Source organism: Micrasema longulum, unplaced genomic scaffold (genome assembly GCF_059751315.1).
Source record: "Micrasema longulum isolate JH-2025_06_02 unplaced genomic scaffold, ASM5975131v1 h1tg000504l, whole genome shotgun sequence".
NCBI lineage: Eukaryota > Metazoa > Arthropoda > Insecta > Trichoptera > Brachycentridae > Micrasema > Micrasema longulum.
This window is the reverse complement of record NW_028277701.1, coordinates 310316-330331: the sequence shown is the minus strand read 5'-3', so window position 1 is coordinate 330331 and position 20016 is coordinate 310316. Positions and strand designations below refer to the sequence as shown.

At 32.0% G+C, this 20016-nt stretch overlaps 2 protein-coding genes across 2 annotated transcripts; one reads left to right on the top strand and one right to left on the bottom strand.

Annotated features, from left to right (window-relative positions):
• On the bottom strand, positions 1-16007 carry MetRS-m (Methionyl-tRNA synthetase, mitochondrial). Its single transcript, XM_088227454.1, has 9 exons — positions 15832-16007; positions 14349-14629; positions 13601-13720; positions 10564-10672; positions 8626-8744; positions 7418-7554; positions 5531-5736; positions 4153-4347; positions 1-870 (listed from the first exon to the last, which is right to left on the bottom strand). Exons 1-9 carry the CDS (start codon positions 15917-15919, stop codon positions 473-475), a joined length of 1653 nt encoding a protein of 550 aa, XP_088083580.1. The 5' UTR covers positions 15920-16007; the 3' UTR covers positions 1-472.
• A 250-nt stretch (positions 16008-16257) lies between these two features.
• On the top strand, positions 16258-19673 carry LOC148281021 (uncharacterized). Its single transcript, XM_088227457.1, has 5 exons — positions 16258-16278; positions 16873-16949; positions 17119-17233; positions 17353-17481; positions 19109-19673. Exons 1-5 carry the CDS (start codon positions 16258-16260, stop codon positions 19499-19501), a joined length of 735 nt encoding a protein of 244 aa, XP_088083583.1. The 3' UTR covers positions 19502-19673.
• The last annotated feature ends 343 nt before the right edge of the window (positions 19674-20016 follow it).

The following is a 20016-nucleotide window of genomic DNA, read 5'->3' as shown; positions in this document are numbered from 1 at the left end:
TTTAAATTTCAACATATTTTTGCTTTATTATTTATTTATTTATTCATCAACATTTCATAGAACCTTTTACAGAAATAATCACAGCAGTGAACAATTTATAATGTAATACATAATATGAAATATAATTGTACAATTAAAACTAAACAATTTAGAGAAAATAAAAAAAGAAACCTAACATCTCTAAATAAAAAATAACAGGTAAGATGATAAAATATTATGTTCTAAATATAATATGCGCAAATAATAAAGCAAAAATACTGTGTTTTCTCAGTAATTATTTAAAAAATAATATTGTTTTAAGTTCAATGCATTATTTCAAATCATAAAGTCTTACATAGATTTATAAAACATTGTAAAAACAGACTGACACCTCTACAATATGCACAATAGAAATTTTATCTACAAAAATGAGACAAATTCCCTAACCTTTCAAGATGATCACAAAGCCGATTTATTTAGTACCTGCATACATCTAACATGATGCATTCGCTTTTAATTTCTTATCCACAATAATCCTTTGAAACAGAACTGACTTTTCATTTGAGATATTTCTTGTTTCTAGAATGAGGTCATTCTGCCAACTGATTGAGGCTAAATTATCCCAATTTCTACAGTCAACCGGAACGAGCAATTTGTCGAGAACCCTGGAAGACAGGGCGGGAATAACCGGCTGCAGGATGATGCTGCATATCCTGAGGGTCTCCATCGTGAGATGAAGGACAACATCCAGCTCTTTCTGGCGTTCTGGAGACTTCCTAATTTCCCAGGGCTTGAGGGTCTCGAAGAAAAAGTTGAGCGCGTGAAGGGTCGCCATTACAGCGTCAATTGCTTTGTAGAAATTAAAATTCAAATAGTGTTGGTGACACACAGCTGAAATTAAAAATACAACTTTAAAATAATAATAAAATGGTAAATTTATAAATTGCCGATTTTTATGATACATCACTTCAAGGACGTTTTACAATGCCAAGACATTTTAGATGACACGAAATGGAGCCCGTGAATATAAAGTATCAATACATACTATAATAATATATTCAATCAATTTAGATCCCTAGAACAAACAATTTAAATAATCAAATATCCTAGATACACTGTCAAACTTGGTTATTACGAGGAAGATGGGACCGACTGAATTTGCTCATTATAAGCATTACTCGTTGTACCAGAGAAAGTCTTTTTTAAAAATCCAATCGCTATTGTATATTGTCACCGAGTAAACATATAAATATACATAGTTCATACAGATAATTAAAAAAAAAAAACTTTTAAGGAATATTATAATAAATGCTTACAAACATACTACATACTTTATAAATTTAAAATACAGATAAATAAACATTATTATTATTATTATTATTCAACAATATTTACACTGTGGATTAGAGGATTTTTTACACACCTCAAGATTTTTCGCGCCACATTCTATTTCACAAATAATTGCCACTTTTTCACGAATTGAAAGACACTTCCCCTTGTTAGTAAACACGTTTATAATTCGAGGGTTAGTTTTTAACTGATCTAACATCACCCACTCATATTGTTTACTATGAACTGACCATAGAACAGACTCAGAAAGACAGAACTGAGTTGCAAAAACCCCCGAAATATAGATGTCATTCATAAACTACAAAAGAAGTTGTAAATTGTAATATGGTGCCGAGCCGGTACTTACTGAGTTCACAAAGCATGGATTTTTTACACGCAATTTCAACCATGTGTATGATTTTTTCTTTTAAATGTTTTCGGAATAAACACCAATTAGGTTTAACATCACTAAAATCAACAAATGGAAGAATTGTAGAAATATGGATGTTCAAACATAGGCCAAATGGTGAATGTTTCACAATGTGTAAAGTGGGTACTTAAACCAGCCAATAACAGGTCATAAGCCCTGTAAATGCCTAGACTTCCATATTCCCTTATTTAAGGTATTCTCCATCCCTGTTGTAATTTGTTAACCAATTAGGTACTTAGACAATTACATAGTGTCAGTAGATTAGCCGCCCGTTTAGATTTTATTAATCAGGTTCTTATTAAAAAAATTATGTTTTTAAACAATTGAAGAGTTTTTGCTCAACCGTTGACAATATTTTTGTTCGGTATGTCCGAGAAGAAGCTCGTTATAAAAGTGAATAAATGTATGGATAAAACCATAAACCAAAATGTCAATGAATGTTTCCTCGTTACATCCGAGACCTCGCTATTTCCGTGATCGTTATAAACAAGTCCGACTGTAGTAGTCTAAAATTCTTTGAAATTAAATGGTTTTAAATGGATGCAACGTAATGGTTTGGAGTTGCAATCTGCAGAATTGCAAGACAGCATCTGGGCTCTAGAGTTTGTTGACTTGAGGTCCAAACTCGTGAATCTAGAAAGAAATAGTTCAGAGAATGAAGATGAGTGTCACCACAAACAAAATATTTCGAATTTTTGTAACCGATTACTGAACACTTTTGGCATGCAAAAAATCTAGTGATGGTTTTAATGGCAATATTTCCCTTAACGTACATTTGTGAGACCTTATTTGAGTAATATTAAAACAAGTGTTTATTATAGTAAATAATACAATATGTTGTGTTTGCAAAACAGTGAAAAAGGTACAATAGACCTTAGAAACTGTACAAAAACTAATTATTAAAATTATACTTTATAAAAATTCAACTTTTCCCTTCAACCAATTATTTCAGGAAGCTGAACTTTTGACACTACGAGAAGTCTAAAATATATTTTTATCTTTTGATCTAGTCAAAGATTAAATGGATCATTTGAAATCCCTTGTAAATCCAGACTTGGGCAAAGACACTCATATTTCATAGCTCCAAAACTGTTCGATGCATTTCATAAGGACAATATGATAGAGATTAATTATTTGAAATTTTTTCGATTCAAATTTTTGTTGAATTTATGGATACAAAAATCAGATTTAAATAGCTTTTTTTTAATGAATAGCATATACTTTTAGTATAATTTTCTCATTTTTATTGACCAAAAAAAATGGTGTTCTAATTATCGCTTATTTTTTATTTTTTTAAATATCTCTTGTATTCTTCCAGTAGCCATTATTTGTATTTAGAATTAAGTGCATACCCACACACAGGTCATGCCTTTGTGAGATTTATTTTGTGTTTATTTAATGGTTTTTTTTTGTATTTGTAACTTTTGTATACCTATTGTAAAATGCAAAAAACAATTATGCAAAATTAAATTATAAGCAAACATATTGGACACTGTCTATCCTCATTAGGTATAGTAAATACCTGGTCTGAGGAGGCAGCTTTACTTACTTTTATATAATACATCATATTTAGTCTTAGAAATGTCTAGGGATAATTTGAATATGGAAATCTTATAAAAAAATGAAATAATATGAAAAAATTTGAAAATCTTAGAAAGGTGATAATGCTTAATTATGCTTAAAACGTACGAAATACCAACCTTTAATTAAAGGTTTAGCAAATAGAATTCAGCAACATAAAAGTAACATAAATAATTTTAATAATAATAAATACATATTTATTGAGTACGCAGACAGTTGGTAGAATTCCATATTAAATTTGGTAATGTATCCAAAATAAAACACCTTTATTGAATTTTAATTCTACTTTTTTTTTTTATTAATATACAAGAAGGTATATTGTGACGCGTTTCGTCTTGTTAGGATATTTTCAAACTAGCTAAATATTTACAAAGTTTCCTTATATATATATATACTAACAATAATTGCTGTTTAATGATTGAGGATTTCTATACAAGCCAAGACAAGTAAAGTAATGTAATTAAAAATCAATCAGGGTATACTGAGTATATTTTATTAGGGACATTATGGGTATATTGGGGAAAGCCTTCTATTATTTAAAAAATATATTAACAAAACAAAACGCATCACAATATACCCTGTTGTATATTTTAAAAAATAAAGTAGAATTAAAATCCAATAAACGTGTTTTATTTTGGATACATTACTAAATTTGATAAATACATAGTTTTAAAATAAAACTCTTTTATCGGATAGAACAAATTATTAATATTCCTAGATGTGACGCTGGCCAATTTTTTTTCAGAATTTTGACACTCAAGCTAAAAAGATTTGTCATCACTGACCTTGGATATGGATTAAGGTCAAGAATAGTAAATTTAGTGTTGTATTACCTGCCACATTGTCAGCAAGTTCTATAAGTTTGGCGGTGCCTTCTAGCTGTCGCATTTTCCTAAACTCTTCATCGTGTAGTTGCGGGAACTCCAGCCGCGGGTTCAAGTTGTGGCCGGTACATCGCGCCAGTAAGTTGCCTAGAGTATCCGCCAACTGGCTGTTAACAGCGCGAATCATCTTTGTCTCACTGTAATCTGGAAAAACCACCAAATTGATAACTTCGACGGATCGAGTCCAGTACACACTCCAGCTCAAACTAAAATTATAATCATTTTGAATACTAAAATTTCTCTCGTCTTATGCCATTATTGCTCAGTCAACGAATGTATAAATCAAGCTGCTTCTGTTCTTCTAGTGTACTCAAACCAATGAAGACATTGATGAGGAAATTCAAGGTTTTAAAAAAAATATATACATATACTAGCGGACCCGTCAGACGTTGTCCTGCTTGAACGTTGGCTTGCCTGCTATAAGCTTGGAAAAATACTTTTTATTAATAAGTAGAGGTATATAGGTTCTTGTTTATGATTGAATTCCAAAACTAAAAATTATTAATATTCAAATATTAAATTCTGTTGGCAAATGTCAAACTCGGCTCTTCTCACCAACAGGGGTGCACTTTATTCATGAATGCGATTTTCAAAAATGTATTGAATGTCAGTTAATATTATTATAGTATTACCGAAAATCCAATAAAAATAAATAAATGGGAAAAAATTATAAGGAAAGAATCTGATTGGGATCTATAAAAAGCGAAAATGTTGTTTGTAAACATAAAAAAAAACCTTTTTTTTTAAACACAAAAATAACATCCTTCCATTTTTTTGTATATGCATTCTCGTCGAACGCAACCCTGGTAGATCGATGGAAAAAATATTTATGCTGACTTGCGGGCATTCTACAGCATTGTTTGACATGATTGGATTAGTAGGTAAGAATTTTGTTTTGTTTATGACATTTATAAGTTAAACCCCGTACAATTATAATTTGTACTCCAAACACACGGCTCCCTGGAAACTGGAAAACTTTTGCTGGTATTGCCAATGGTTGCAACAACATAACTAAGCTTTATATTGTACAATAATAAGACGCTATAATTTATTGGCTATATTATTAGTTGTGAAAACCAAATTTCTTGCGAAACTACATTATTGCTATCAACCATAATAGCAAACAATTTACACAATGTGTGTGCTACAAATTATGTCAGCAGTAGTATGAAACAAAACAGTTTGCAGTTATGTGGATGCTAAATATTAGCATTAGAACTAGCGTTTCACATGCTTAACATGCTAAATTTAAAAAGTAGTAATATGTCAGTATTATATTTACTAACGCTATACATTATATTTTTATTTTAAAAAAAGAATTAGTTACTGGCATCGCTGGGCATGGTTCCCTCCCTCAGCAGGAAGTACCTCAAGGCTTCTAGGCCCCCCAGGGTCTGGTACGGGTCTACCACGTTGTTCAGGGACTTGGACATCTTCTGGCCCTCCACTGTCCAGTGGCCGTGGCAGAGGATCTTCCGCGGCGGGTTCATTCCCACGGCCATAAGGAATGCCGGCCAGTACAAACCGTGGAACCTAAAAACCAGCCAAGCATCTAATTATTATAAAACGTGAATTACAATACATCATTATCGCACCCCTATCTACACTTGATGGTGCATAGGGCACTACATTGGAACACCAAATGCAGCGTATCTCGATCATCTGTTACATGAAAGTAAGCTGATCAGTCTTACGCTGTTTTTGAAATCTTAATTCAGAAAACAAACTGATTCTTACCAGATTCCACTGTCTTTAAAATGCAAAAGTGTTCTGATTTTTACATAGCATTTGTATGAGCGCGCAGAATCTGAGTTGAGAATGAAAAACAGGATCAAAATTAGAATTGTTTCAAAATGCTGTATTCACACACAAGATTTTAACCAATTTGTGTATTACACAACACAATATTAGTAGCAAATACATGGGACGATATTAAAATATAAAATACAAAATATTAAAAATACATGAAGCACTTCATAATAAATTAGCAAATGCTACATAATATGAGGGCATTGGAAGCAAAGATAGCAACCTCCAAAAAGATTATTTTTTTTGTTATGATGTCATTCTGTAGTTTATCAACTTTATTTTTATAAAAATCATGAGTTGAGTTGCAAATGTAGTTTAAAATCATAATTCTGATGGTTTCAAAATAGTGTATGGAAGCATAGCAATATCCATCAGCCATTTTATTCGACCAATGACAGGCTTGAGATTAATATTTTCAAAATGGCTGTGCCATACAAATATCAAGGAAAAAAAAATGCATTCGTGTTTCTATTAAAGCTAATTTATTAGTATCTTAAAGTTTAAGTTCAGTGAAAATAACATTTCTAACATGAAGACTCTCTTTGTCATTAGTGTAGCAGTTTTTGCTATTTTTCTCGAAAACACCAAAACGGGAGTTTGCCATCTTTGCTTCCAATGCCCTCATATATTAGATGAATATTATCATAGAATTATGATTTAACAAAAATATATTATCTTTAAATACGGAAAAGACAAAAATCATCCCATTTTTTATTAACAAAACAAATTTAGATTCAGTAGTAAAAATAATTATTCACCAAAGCAATTGCAACAAAACTAACTGCGATCTTACATGTTCAGTACTTGATACAACAGATAAAATTAAATATCTTGGTGTATACATAGACCAAAACTTAAAATGGAAAGATCATATTAGTGAACCAGTTAAACGAATTAAAAAATGTATATACATATTTATTAGATTAAGGAATATTTTAAAAATCAATCATTTAAAAATAGCTTATTACTTAATTGTAACAATCTTTGTTACAATATGGTATTGTAGGATGGGGTGGTGCATATGCCAATATATTAAACCCTCTTAAAAAAGTACAAAGATTAATTATAAAAGTAATTTTAAAGAAACCCTCAACATTGAATACAGAAAGTCTATATAAAATATTTAAGGTTCATACAGTAGACACTCTTTATAAAGAAAAAAAAAATTGAGATGAATAAGTCACTCAGATACCAACATAATCAAAATCCAACCATATGATCTTTATGCTTTAGGAATGGTAGAAAAAAGCGCTAACTGGTACATCACAAGGCGGACTAATCTCCACCCAATTTCTTTTGTGAGATTTTTTACCCGAGAGCAGTCTTCAAGAGGAAAACGCAGACACTGCTCCCCTCAGACATGAACTTAAAATATAAATACGATTAAATATAATAAGTGACTTACTTAAGAATGTCTTTTCCGACGACATGGACATCTGCAGGCCAAGTGGAGGAAGTCATATCAGGGTAGCCAGTAACGGTCAGGTAATTAATTAGAGCATCCAGCCATACATAAATACCTTGAGAGGGATCATTTGGCACCTGCAAATTTGACATCAAAATTTTTATTATTTTCATCATACCTTTATCTCCATCTGATGGTGCATCGAGGACTCTATGGTAAATGGAAACAGAGATGAATGTGTTCACTTTGTTTAGTTTTTGGCAAACAACAGAAAATGGTAACCTTTGAAAGAAATCTGTGGTTTAAATCTAAAATGGCCAATATCAGATAAAATACACATCGTTGGTCGGCATGCATTACCGCCAATTTACCCTTTTCCAGGAGACAATAAAAATTATTTTTGTAATTAAATCTAACACATTATATACTCCGATTCCTGGTACTGTTCTTCTTCAGAAAGCTCGCCTACTATTGTACATCAGGCGATTAGGGAACATCCAATATGAATAAATTAATTATGGATGTTCCCTAATGAATTTAAATCCTGCCGGTAAAACAACTTTGTCACTACAAATTGATTGTAGATCACCTTGTTGATCCGGAATATAAAAAAAGAGTTTCCCACACTCACAACACTAGATTAAAAACTAAGGGTTCCCTGTCTGTTCCTCGAATTACAAATTACTTCGGAGAGCGAACATTAAATTGCGTTGTTCCAAGATTGTTCAAAGATCTCCCACAAACCATCATTAACATGAAAAATCTTCAAATGAAAAAAAAAGAACTGAAGAAATATCTTCTTGATACTTTATTGTGCCTGTTTATAAATAAATCTGTAAAATATAAATAAAATAAATGTAATATAAACCTGTCATAAAAAAAAAAATGTGTCCCACCGAAAAGTCTTTAGACTTAGTGGGTAACAAATTATTATGTGTATTTTTTAATTATAAAATAAACGCTACTCTGCAGCACTAAAACTGAAAGAATGAAAATAACATTTCAGCCAAAATTTTAGATTGGCAGTAATGCACGCCGACCGACAATATGTGGTAACGTTTTTATTGATATTTGTTATAAAACACATCAAACAGTTCATGAACGCCACAAAATGACTGAAAAGTTACTCTCCTATAATATTGCGATGACATGGTCCTTTTAGATCCAAGCCACATGTAAAATGATAATGATTTGTATATGTAACTCACCGGAATAAGCCAACTGACTCTATTGATTGGTCGACTGATGGAAATATCGGGTAAGTACTCAGAACTTGAGATCATATTCCTAACTATATTTTGATACTTAGCTGGCTGAATAACATCATCTAAAATTTATACATAAATAAATTAACAGTGACATTCATCTATTTTATTATTTGTAATTTTACAATTTATTAATAAGTATTCTAATTCTGCACAATGGGGGGGTCACTGAGACCTGTGTAGATTACATTACATTTTTTTTTTTTTTTTTTTTTTGCACCACAACAGGCCAGGAGGCCTTGTGTTCTCACCGGGAATCGAACCCGGAACCTTCCGTGCGTGAGTCAAGCGTCTTGACCACTACACCACGGAGGCCGCCTATTGTGACGGGTCCCCGTAAATTAATCCTCGCTCTTCAAGCACAGATCTTTAAAGAGCCTGGCTGCTGAGTGGGGGACGAGTGTTCTATATCTAAATTGCTAAATCTCCTCCTCCAAGTCCTTAAAGTAGGAGGCTGAGTATAGATTAGAATATAACGTCGACGGCAATCCATCACCGTGTAAGTCAAATTTGATAATGTTTTGAATATGTCCAAATGCTTGCAGACTGGCTGGATTTACACCCTAGGGAGCCATTCACATTTAAATTTGTTGCAATAGAGAGGGAAAACATTTTTGAAAAGGGAATATAAAGGTCTAGGCATTTACAGGGCTTATGACCTGTCATTGGCTAGTTTAAGTGGTCACTTTACACACTGTGTAACATTTTTTTTCTTCAATTTTTTCTTCACTTTTAGCTCAGTCAATTAAGCCAATGTCTACAAGTGTTAGGATAAACGTACATTTAAAGATACCAAGATAATATTAAAATTCCTAAATTCCACACAAGTCATGATCAGCTTTGTCTTCAAATGTGTAAAAAATTATAATAATCTTCCCAATGAACTAAAAACTATTAAAAATAATATATCAATAAATAAATTAAAAGTAAATCTGAAGAAATTTTTGGAACACGTGTAAAAACTACATAAAATTTTAAGTAGTATGAATGTATTATTGTTTTACGTTTTTTCTTTATATATCCTATGTTTTTATTTTTTCCCATGTACTCGTATTTAAAATTATATAAACTCTTATAATAAACGATAAACAACTACAACAGTGTAAGTCACTCTCCAAGCACAAGAGTTAGTCTCTTTTTTGGAGAGTTACATTAATAACATTTACTAGATGTGTAAAAGTAGATATGTATAGAATTTTTTAAAAACATGTAATTTTTTGAAATTTATTAATAAAAAAATTCAAAAAAGATGGAGACTATCCTAACCAGAGGACGCTCCGTATTAATTTTCCAACCCACTATTTTTATATAGATTCCCTGGCATTATATATGTATGCTTATTAATACAATTTTAAAAAAGAAATTTGTGAGTGGTACATACTACCATGATTCGTTGGTAGTTTTTTAATGAACCTGGCGACTCTAAAAATTATTTACACTGGCAGCACTGCTCTAGTCACATTGCTGTTGGAGCTGAGAGTGTAAAATTTTATCATTAGTGGAGTAGAATTGATATATTTTATGTAACATCCTCTTATGAAGATGTAAATGTGATTTTCAAGTGTTATAAAACAAATACATATGGCGAAATATGGTAACGTATGACAACCAAGGACGATGTGGCATGACCAGATAAACCAAAATCTTAAGTCATGTCATGTCATAAGCAGACACAACCAAAGAGCATGTATGACAAGATGACATGACATACTCTCTGCCTACCCCTACGATACATTGATTTACCTGAATTCTGAAATTTTGGTCTACTTATTCCAGCAAAGCGATGGGTATGCTGGTTATTGCTTGGCAAATATTGTCCTTCAGTTGAGCAAAGGATCCTAGGACGGTTAAAAATATTTTTTTTAAATAGCAAATAAATACCTTCTTTAAGCCAATGTCTTAAATCTGATTTGAAGAAACTTAATCGGAACATATAATTTTGTTCTTGTGTCCATTCCACAGGATGCCCCGATTCTGCGGATACTTTGATCTGGAAACACATAAGAAATTATTTTAAGTAAGAATATCTCTTCGCTCTAGTGACTGATGATAATACCCATTCACCGCTCTAATTTTCTTGCCTCCTCTTTCACAGTAGTAGCTGCTCGATTGTTGAATAATGTACCCACTAATGTTAGAGTTCTTTATTTACATTTAAATCAAGATTGAAATGTCAGTATCTAAATTTTTGAGTGGTTTGATAAATAATAATAATAAATTTCGACAACTTTTATGGCGTCGTTTTCGTGAGTATTCATTTCAAGGACGCTGTACATTATACTTAAATAAAAAAATAAAATAAGGTCTATCTACAGGCTAACTCTTAACTACTATTTACTAACAGACAAATCTTACAAAGCATGTAATACACATAATATGGTACTTCTAAAAATTACATCTAAAAAGTAGCACTTTTCAAGTCAGGAAACGATTTCACAAATAAACAAGTAACAATTTTTTTTCTGAAAGGGGATTCTGTTGCACAATTTCGAGCTTCTGAAGGTAGAGCATTCCACACTCTTTCTACTTCTTCTTTATATGCTCACGTACTTGTAATTTTCTCGAACTGAACGGTTTGGGTAGGTAAGAAGAAATTGCCTTAAGGCTTGTGTATATAAAATGTTAAATAAAAACAACTAATAAATACTTCAAATTATTTTGAGAAATTTGACGACAGAGTGGCAACATTAAAAAATATAATAATCCCGATAGATAAATTTTAATTGATGTTTCTATGGAATCGCTAGAGCAATAAACAATCGCGGTGAGAATTTTTGAACGCATCGGTGATTACCGACAAGTGCGGCCATTGTTATTGAGTAACTGGACTGGCACCTGAAGTGTAAGATTGATCACCTTACCTTCCATGAAACAAGGATGTTCTAGATACGTTACAATTGGAATGTCAATGCCTACGCACCACTAGGCGCGGATAAAATGATTTTTTAAAAATTAAAATAAAAAATAAAATGCATACTGCAAATAAATCCTGTTTTCGTAATATCGGCATCTGTTAATTTTATTTTTCTTTTCTTTTCATGGTCATGTCATACCATATTTAAATGCTTTAAACTTATTGATCATTAAAAAAGGAATGGCCCACGCTCAGATGCTGAGGTCTTTGTGGGCGTTTTTTCCAATTATGTTATAGCTTAATTTTAAGATGTATTTTTTCAAAGTGTATTTTTGTAAATAAAATTCTATGTATATGTAAATATGCATGGAAAAATAAAAAAATGACAAAACACATAGGGCATCAATCTAAAAAGAACAAACAAAGACAAACATTTGACTTACATGAAACAACACACTCAAATAATTGAAAAATCATCGAAGAGTTTCCAACTAAAATCTATTTTGTCTTTGATACGCTCTGCCAAAATATTGAACACTGGTATGATGAAGGAGAGGTGCCTTTGATCAAAAGTCGTGGGGGTTTTATTTTTATTATTATTATTATTTAATTTTTTTACATAAATGGCATGAATTGCCTATAACATATATAAATACATAACAAAAAATTGTAAAATTGCAAAACTATAATAATAGTAACAAGTAGGTAAATACACATTAGCAACCAATAATGTTAACGAAATATATAAATAAATATGAAAAAGCAAAAGAGAAAAACATTTTTGAACATAAAGAAAAGTTTAAGAATTATATTGCGAGAGAAAAAAATAAATCAGACTTGTTTTATAACTATCAAGTCCAGAACCAAATATATCAGCCTTGTCCTCATACTGATTACCATATCTGTGGAGCCTAGGGATAGGCGAGTGCATGTGATAGTTGGTCCTAGAACTTGCAGAAAATAAATAAGATCTGTGGCGGATATGTCGACCAGGTACATGGAAACACACCAACTCCAGCAAATCGGACAGTCAATGAATGAATATAGTAATATTAGGTCTGTTAGGATTTTTCTATCGGAAAGTTTTAAAAGATTTGCTAAAGATAACAATTGATTATAAGTAAATAAAGCAGCTGGAATATGTAGTTTAAAATAAATATATTTTAGAAATTTCTTCTGGACGCTCTCAAGTGAATCAGAATATACACTATAATGGGGGGTGACCAGACTAGAAAAATATATTCTAAACGACTTCTAACCAATAAAATGACTTTATTGGTGTGATATTTTTAAATTTGCTAGCAACCCTGCAAATAAATTTTAGGATAGGTTACATTGTGTTCGTTTAACATAAAACCACAAACGTTAATAACATAAGTACATGAATACAAACGTCACACAAATACAATTACGAAACTTCTTTTCTTATATATTATGTGTCATTATATTTACAGTGGATTTTTTAAATTGGCTTTAGCATTGTTAATATTTTTCTACTTATTTTGTTTATGTAATAGCTGTAAAAATCCCAAATAAAATAAAATAACTAAATAAATAAATAAGTTGATGTTTTTTGTTGATATTTCTTGATAAAACTCCATAGTTAATGATTATGATAAAATTATAAATAAACTTATCAATGAAACTTCTTGGTTTAGTTTTACTTTTTATTATTTTGACCAACGAGCGCTTTCGCTGTGTTGTTGTTCCACTCTGTTGTATTTCGCCATGTGTTCCTTTCCCACCTTTTAAATAATAAAAGCTTAATCCTAATTTCGGTCCAAAAACTCCCAAAAATTAACTGTTTAGCAAACTACATAGTTGTAAATATTTATGTTTCTGTCCCCTGTTAAAATACTTATTTGATCTTATCTCCAAAATATGTTAAGAATAGTATAAAAACTGTAAATGTTGTAAACAATTCACTAGTCTTGAAGATGCCTACTTAGGCGAAAGCGCTCGTTGGTCAAAATAATAAAAAGTAAAACTAAACCAAGAAGTTTCATTGATAAGTTTATTTATAATTTTATCATAATCATTAAATAAATAAGTGATAATAATTACCGCTTGTCCATTTCTAGTTTCTTCTCTGAGATTTGATTCCGTTAAAAATGTCTCATCATTGACACAATACCAGCCGGAGTAGTTGGAGGAGTAGATGCAACCTCGGGACATCAGTTCGTTCTGAAAGCAGTGTTATTATTCATTATTACTATTGTTTCTTATAGGCACGCAGCCTTCGCTGGTGCGCCTATATCTTGTGTACTGCTTTTTGTCTGCATTCATCTTTCTTCAAAAAAGCAACAGTTTTTTAACTGGCTGACCGAAACGGAATGGACAACTAGGCTTGGCAATTTATTCCAATCTGAAACCACCCTGCTGCAAAGGAAGTTTTTCTTGCGATAAAAATGGAATTGGAGGCGATAGGGCTTTCAGTTTTAGCCCCGTAAATTGGTGTTGGGATTTAATTGTACATCTCATGCAGAGGGCAGTCATAGTAATCATTTAGTATCTTAAAAGTTCCTATCAAATATGTATTTTTTTTTATTCAAGCGGCACATGACGACCTCTGGCTGGAAAGTCAGAGGCTTAAAAGACTATGAGGAAGGCAGCTACCTACTGGAGCCCCCCCCCCCCACAACCTGGAAGTGTGAGAAATGTGGCCGACTGTGCTGGTCCCGTATAGGACTATACAGTCACCGGAAAAGCTGTTTTTCATAGTCTTCAAATTAAGTATACATCACCATCGTCTTTTGAAGACGGACGGTTGCCATATTGATAGGTATGTTTTATAAAACTAAGGAGTACCTACCCAAAAATGTTGAACAGCTTTTTTGTGCCGATCTTCCGTGGTTCTGACAAAGTCGGTGAACTGGATCCCGGCATCCTGAAATAGGGTTCTGTACTGGCTGGATATGGTCTGGCAGTACTCCACAGGAGGCACTCCTCGAATTGAGGCAGCCCGCTCTACCTTGGCTCCGTGCTCATCGGTCCCGGTGCTGAAGGTGATCTGGCAACCAGGGTCCAGAAGCTTCTCGAAGCGCTGGACAGCATCAGCTATCACCGCAGAGTACAAGTGGCCAATGTGGGGCACTGGAAACCAAACAATCATATCATTGGCAGCCCCTGTGGTGTAATAACTAAAACAGACAGCCAGCACACAGGAAGATTCCAGGTTCAATTCCCAGCGAGATCACAAAAAAATTAGGTGGTGTGATGATCTCAATGTTGTAATTCACCAATGTAATTGGGCCTCCTGGCCTGTTGTGGAGAGGGAAGGCAAAAAAATTAGAGCGGTGAATGGATATAGAGAACCCTCTCTCGTTACTAGAACGAAGAGATGGCTCATGCTGTAATAGAGGTTGGAAGAGCTCTTTCATATAAACAGGCGAAGTAGGATTGCACAAAATATTGTTGAGTAGTGTGTGATGAAATTATTTTAAGTAAGCACTTAGTCACATAGTTTTTTGCACTGGCTACACCCACCTATTCTCTATGTTGAGGTATTCGAGCGGTTTTTGACAACTGACTATCTTTTTCCGTAATATGGTAAACCAAGGAGAGCGTTCGGACTCCGTCTGCATTTAGAGAAATTATTTTATATTGGAACAAAGGATCCCATTTCGGGTAATACTTAAAAAGCATATCTCATCTTTTGAAAACCAACGTTGCAACATCCCTCTAATTGTTTGTGTATTCATGCAGGGTCCTTTTTTCTTTGCCTTATAATATTATTAATTTTAATATGGCTTTCTGATAAAGTATAAACTCTTCCAGCGGACACGAGGTGTCCGTCCGTTCATATATGATAATATAACATATTGCTTGGGTGGGTGCTTCGCCCCCCAATTTCTCCATCATGCCTGATACTGAGCCAGTGCTGTAATGAATTTACTCATTGTTATGATTTCACTATGATTTAAAATACCTACGTACATTAATTTCAACAAACATAAAATAAAATGTAAATATTGGTATGTGTTCCTAACCATTATTCTTAAGAAAATGGTAGACTGTGTAGTTAAGCCTAGATTTAACATGTTAAATATTAGATGTATCTTGATTACACAATTTATGATCTAACAGAAGTTTTCATTATAAATGTAAAAAATAAGTAAAACGCCGTATGACACAGACACAAGTGAATAATTTGTGTACACATGGTATTATTAAAGGTGATAATCGTCAATTACATAATTTTTCTACCATCAGATACCAAGATTATTTTTATATTGAAATTGTAAATATTTACATTGCATAGGTTATAAATATGATTGATTAATGAGAGGACTTACCGGCGTTTACGTAGAATATTGGAGTCGACACAAAAAACTGACGACTTTTTATTTTATTAATAATTGATAATGCATTCGAAAGCTTCATATTCGCGACACATTTAATCAAATAAACAAGACCGATTGCGTGCAAAATTTTGACAAGCGACAGCAGAAACTGAGAATAATCGAAAATCACAGACTGATAACTGATAAGCATAGACAACATCCAAAGACAAAAAAGTATTTCTTCAAAAATCTTTGCAAATAGGAGCTTATTTCATTTGAATACCATATGCATCTATATTTTGTTTTGTTCTAAATCCCTGTATGTATGGAAATACACGTGAATTTGACGTTTCAAATTAATACGCCGTGTTATTTCAACCCGCATGAATTATTTTCTTATTTCATTCTCTCTTGAATTCGGGTTAAGAATAGTTAGAAATGGATAACGCTGAAATACTCGTATCTATCAAACATTTATGGAATACTGCTTCTACGATTACAAATTCCGACCACATTGCAAAGTTGATTAGAAATCATATTCTGTAAGTTGCCGAATTATTTGTGTTAAACTGTTAACTGTTCTTGCGATTTATGTGTAAAGCTATTATACTAAGAATTTTTTATTGCTACAAATTGTCATTTTTATCATAACCTTTGAACGGCCCATTTAGAATTGTATTAATTTTTTTCTAACAAGGGTTTAGTTTCAGTTTTGCCAAAAAGCGTTTATTAATTAATTAAGAATATACAGTACTCCCTCTATAATCCGGCATTTCACTTCTCCGGCCCTGCCAGTAATCCGGCGTTTTTATACAGCGTAGCTCGGCAATTTCGAACAGTAGTACTGTATTGTAAGTTAAATTTTTTCGTTGTTGTAATTTTAGTTTATGTTAACACTTCAGTTGCGTCTATGTTATAATGTAATGCATGTTACGTAAGTAGTAAACGATGAAAAACTAAATAAATAAAGCTCCGTTTTAACACTATGGTTAACAAAATAATCCGAATGGCAGCTTTCGAAGATTGTAGTTAGTTACTGCTGCACATGTGTAGTTATCGAGGAATGATGCCTATTGTTCCAATGATTTAGTGTCCATTTTAGTATGTCTAGTTGTTTCATTTTATGATAGGTACGTTTTATAATATTAGACAAATGCGTCTATGAGAGTGGTATAAGGATTGATGTATCATTTTATATGTCATTAGAAAGTAGATATTTTACATATTATGTATTTATCTATAAGTTCAATTTCAGTAGCACTGTTGTACATTTTGTTTTAACTGAGTAATTACTTTCAGAATCAAGTGCATAACAAAGTGCCAGTATGACTTCAAGCTTCCTGCAAAGTATTTTGGCCCCGAAGCTAGATGCAGTAACTGTAGCAGCCAATGGAAAGACAACTACTCTATCCAAGTAACTAATTTATGCAAAGATATCGCATAAAGATGGCGCTTTTTTGAAGAGGGAATTTGGCTATCTTTTTTCTTAGAACTAACAATATAATATTTAGGTTCATTCAATTTTGATTTCAGTTTACTAAGCGAAAGAAGTTGTCCAAAAGATATAGAAGAAAGTACAAACTTATCGCAGAAAACAGAAATGGATTAAGAACTCAAGGAGAAATTGAAAAGGCTAAAGTGAAAATATCTCCGAAAACTTTGGTTGGTATATTTCACATGTAAATAAATTATACGTTATAGGTTTTGTTAAACCAAAACACAATGAAAACTATGTGTCTGGCACAAAACTCATACTTCATTGAGTATTTAATACAATGGGGCCTTATTTTGTACACACCGGAGTTGTCAAGCTATAGTCAATCACTTTGTTCATATAAAATTAGCCTAGATGTTTATGAATATTTTTACCATCCAATTTTAAAAAAACAGTTAACTGTACTTTTTATATACTATAAATTTAACACAATATTTTATTTAATGGTTTTATTTTTACCTTTATAGTTTACATAAAATACATAAATAAAAACATGGACTTCTCATAAATCCAACAAAAACCTAAATTGTACTTGTTGGTAGTAAACAAATGTATTCAAAAGTGAATTTTTCCACATTTCCTCTTTTCAAAATATATGCTACAGAAATTCCATTCATGACTTCAGTCAAAAACTTGGGTATTATCATTCATAAGCATTTAGGGTGGTTAACAAAGTTAGTCGTAAACTTTATAGCAGTTTGCACTCACTTAAAAGATTATAGAATTTCTTGCCAATTAATGTTAAGCAAACATTAGTCCAGAGCTTACTTCTTCCACTCCTTGACTACGCAGATGTATGTTATCCAGATGCTAACTCTGAATTGCTTGATAAGTTAGAACGATTCAAAATATTTGTACTCGTTATATCTTTGATCTTCGCAAATTCGACCATATAACCGAGTATCGCACACAACTACACTGGCTCAGTATCAGGCATAGAAGAAACATTCACATTCTATCACTTCTTCACAATATTTTAAATAATCCCACTTCGCCTGTTTATCTGAGAGAGCTCATCCAACCTCTTTCACAACACGGACTATCTCTTCGTTCTAGTAACGAGAGAACCATTTTAATACCCTGTCATCGCTCTAATTTTCTTGCCTCCTCTTTCACAGTAGTAGCCGCTCGATTGTGGAATAATCTACCCACTAATGTTAGAGACGCCCCTTCTTTATTTACATTTAAGTCAAGATTGAAATGTCACTATCTAAATATTTAAATTGTTCCTTTATCCTTCTTCTTTCCTTCCCATCTCCTCTCCTCTCCATAGTGTTATTTTTTTTTATATATATATTTATTTTTGTTATTCTTTGCTTTTAATTTTTGTATAAAATTGTAAGATTCAACATGTCCACGTATTTATAATTTTCTCAAACTGAACGGTTTGGGTAGGTAGGAAGAAATTGCCTTAAGGCAATATACCCGCCCTTATATGTATATTTATTGTATATGTATATAAAGTGTCAAATAAAATAAATAAATAATGTCACAGTCCTGTGGTTCTGTTGGCTCAAGTATACCTAATCAATGGCGCAATCATATATATGGGAGAAAAATGTATAAAGAACATTGAACCATATCTATGATAAAAATAGCATTTTTTACCAACCTGTAAAAGGCAATATATTATGAAGAAAGTAGAAATTCAAAACTAAAGTAATAGGATGTATGTTAAATAATTTATAGAATATTCATTCCATGTTATTAATATAATCATATGTTTGCAACTTTATACATTCCTTAAAGATTATTTTAAGCTAAATAGTTTCTAAAGGTGTTAATTATTTTCAGCTCATCAAGTGTCTTCACTGCGACAAAGTAACCAAATCAAATTTGTCAAATAACCAAAACAAAAATAAACTAGAAGATTCTAAAATTACTCCACACAAATTGATTGGTAATAAATCAGATTCTCTCCCCCTGGAGAAAAGAAAGAGCAAAACCCCCCAAAGTATTTCGAGAAATATACAGCTAAAGAAGTCTTGTTATTTGACTCCATCATCCATGCTTCATCCTAAGCCGGGGATTGTATCGACTCCTGGGGTAACTCCAACTGCTAGAGGAAAAAATAAAAGGCAGAGAGATAAATTTGCTGGATTGAGTAAAATGGCGTGCATGTCTTCATCACCTTCTCCTAAAATCAATAATCCCTTACATTTGCTTATGAAAATGAGAGAGAACTAATTTGTTAATAATGTATTCATTTAAAAAATCTACATCTCAAATATACTATAACTTGATGCTATTTTCATCATATTGGTTTTACTCTTAAATCCACCTAGAGAGGAATGATGCAAAACACATTTATATAGTACCTATGTATAAATAAATAAAAATTATCTTGCCTATTCATCTGCTACTGTGTTTTTTTCATATATTTATTGCATCTATCTTATTAGGTATACATGTTCCAAGTAGATGCAAGTTATTGTATCACGGGGTAATAGATAGCAAATTTAATGTGATGAAATTATTTTTAATAGTTTATATTTATTTCATTAATGTTCACATAGTTTGTACATAAAATAATAAATGCTTAAACTTAAAAACATCAAAATAAGGGTTTTTTGGATACTACTAAAAACACGTTTATTTATTTATGCACAATACAACACAACTACCGATTACACTGTTCATATATGATTAGTATTTAGATTAATAAGGTACAACAATTAGTCCATAAAATCTATAGCAAACAA

Excerpts from the sequence above, each read along its gene's own strand:
- MetRS-m (XM_088227454.1), bottom strand. The coding sequence starts at position 15,919 with ATGAAGCTTTCGAATGCATTATCAATTATTAATAAAATAAAAAGTCGT. Across the intron at positions 10,673-13,600 it reads AAACTAGAAATGGACAAGCG|ATCAAAGTATCCGCAGAATC; the intron begins GTAATTATTATC and ends ATGTGTTTCCAG. Across the intron at positions 8,745-10,563 it reads AAGACATTGGCTTAAAGAAG|ATGATGTTATTCAGCCAGCT; the intron begins GTATTTATTTGC and ends TATAAATTTTAG.
- LOC148281021 (XM_088227457.1), top strand. The coding sequence starts at position 16,258 with ATGGATAACGCTGAAATACTC. Across the intron at positions 16,279-16,872 it reads TGGATAACGCTGAAATACTC|TTATCGAGGAATGATGCCTA; the intron begins GTATCTATCAAA and ends GCACATGTGTAG. Across the intron at positions 17,482-19,108 it reads AAATATCTCCGAAAACTTTG|CTCATCAAGTGTCTTCACTG; the intron begins GTTGGTATATTT and ends AATTATTTTCAG.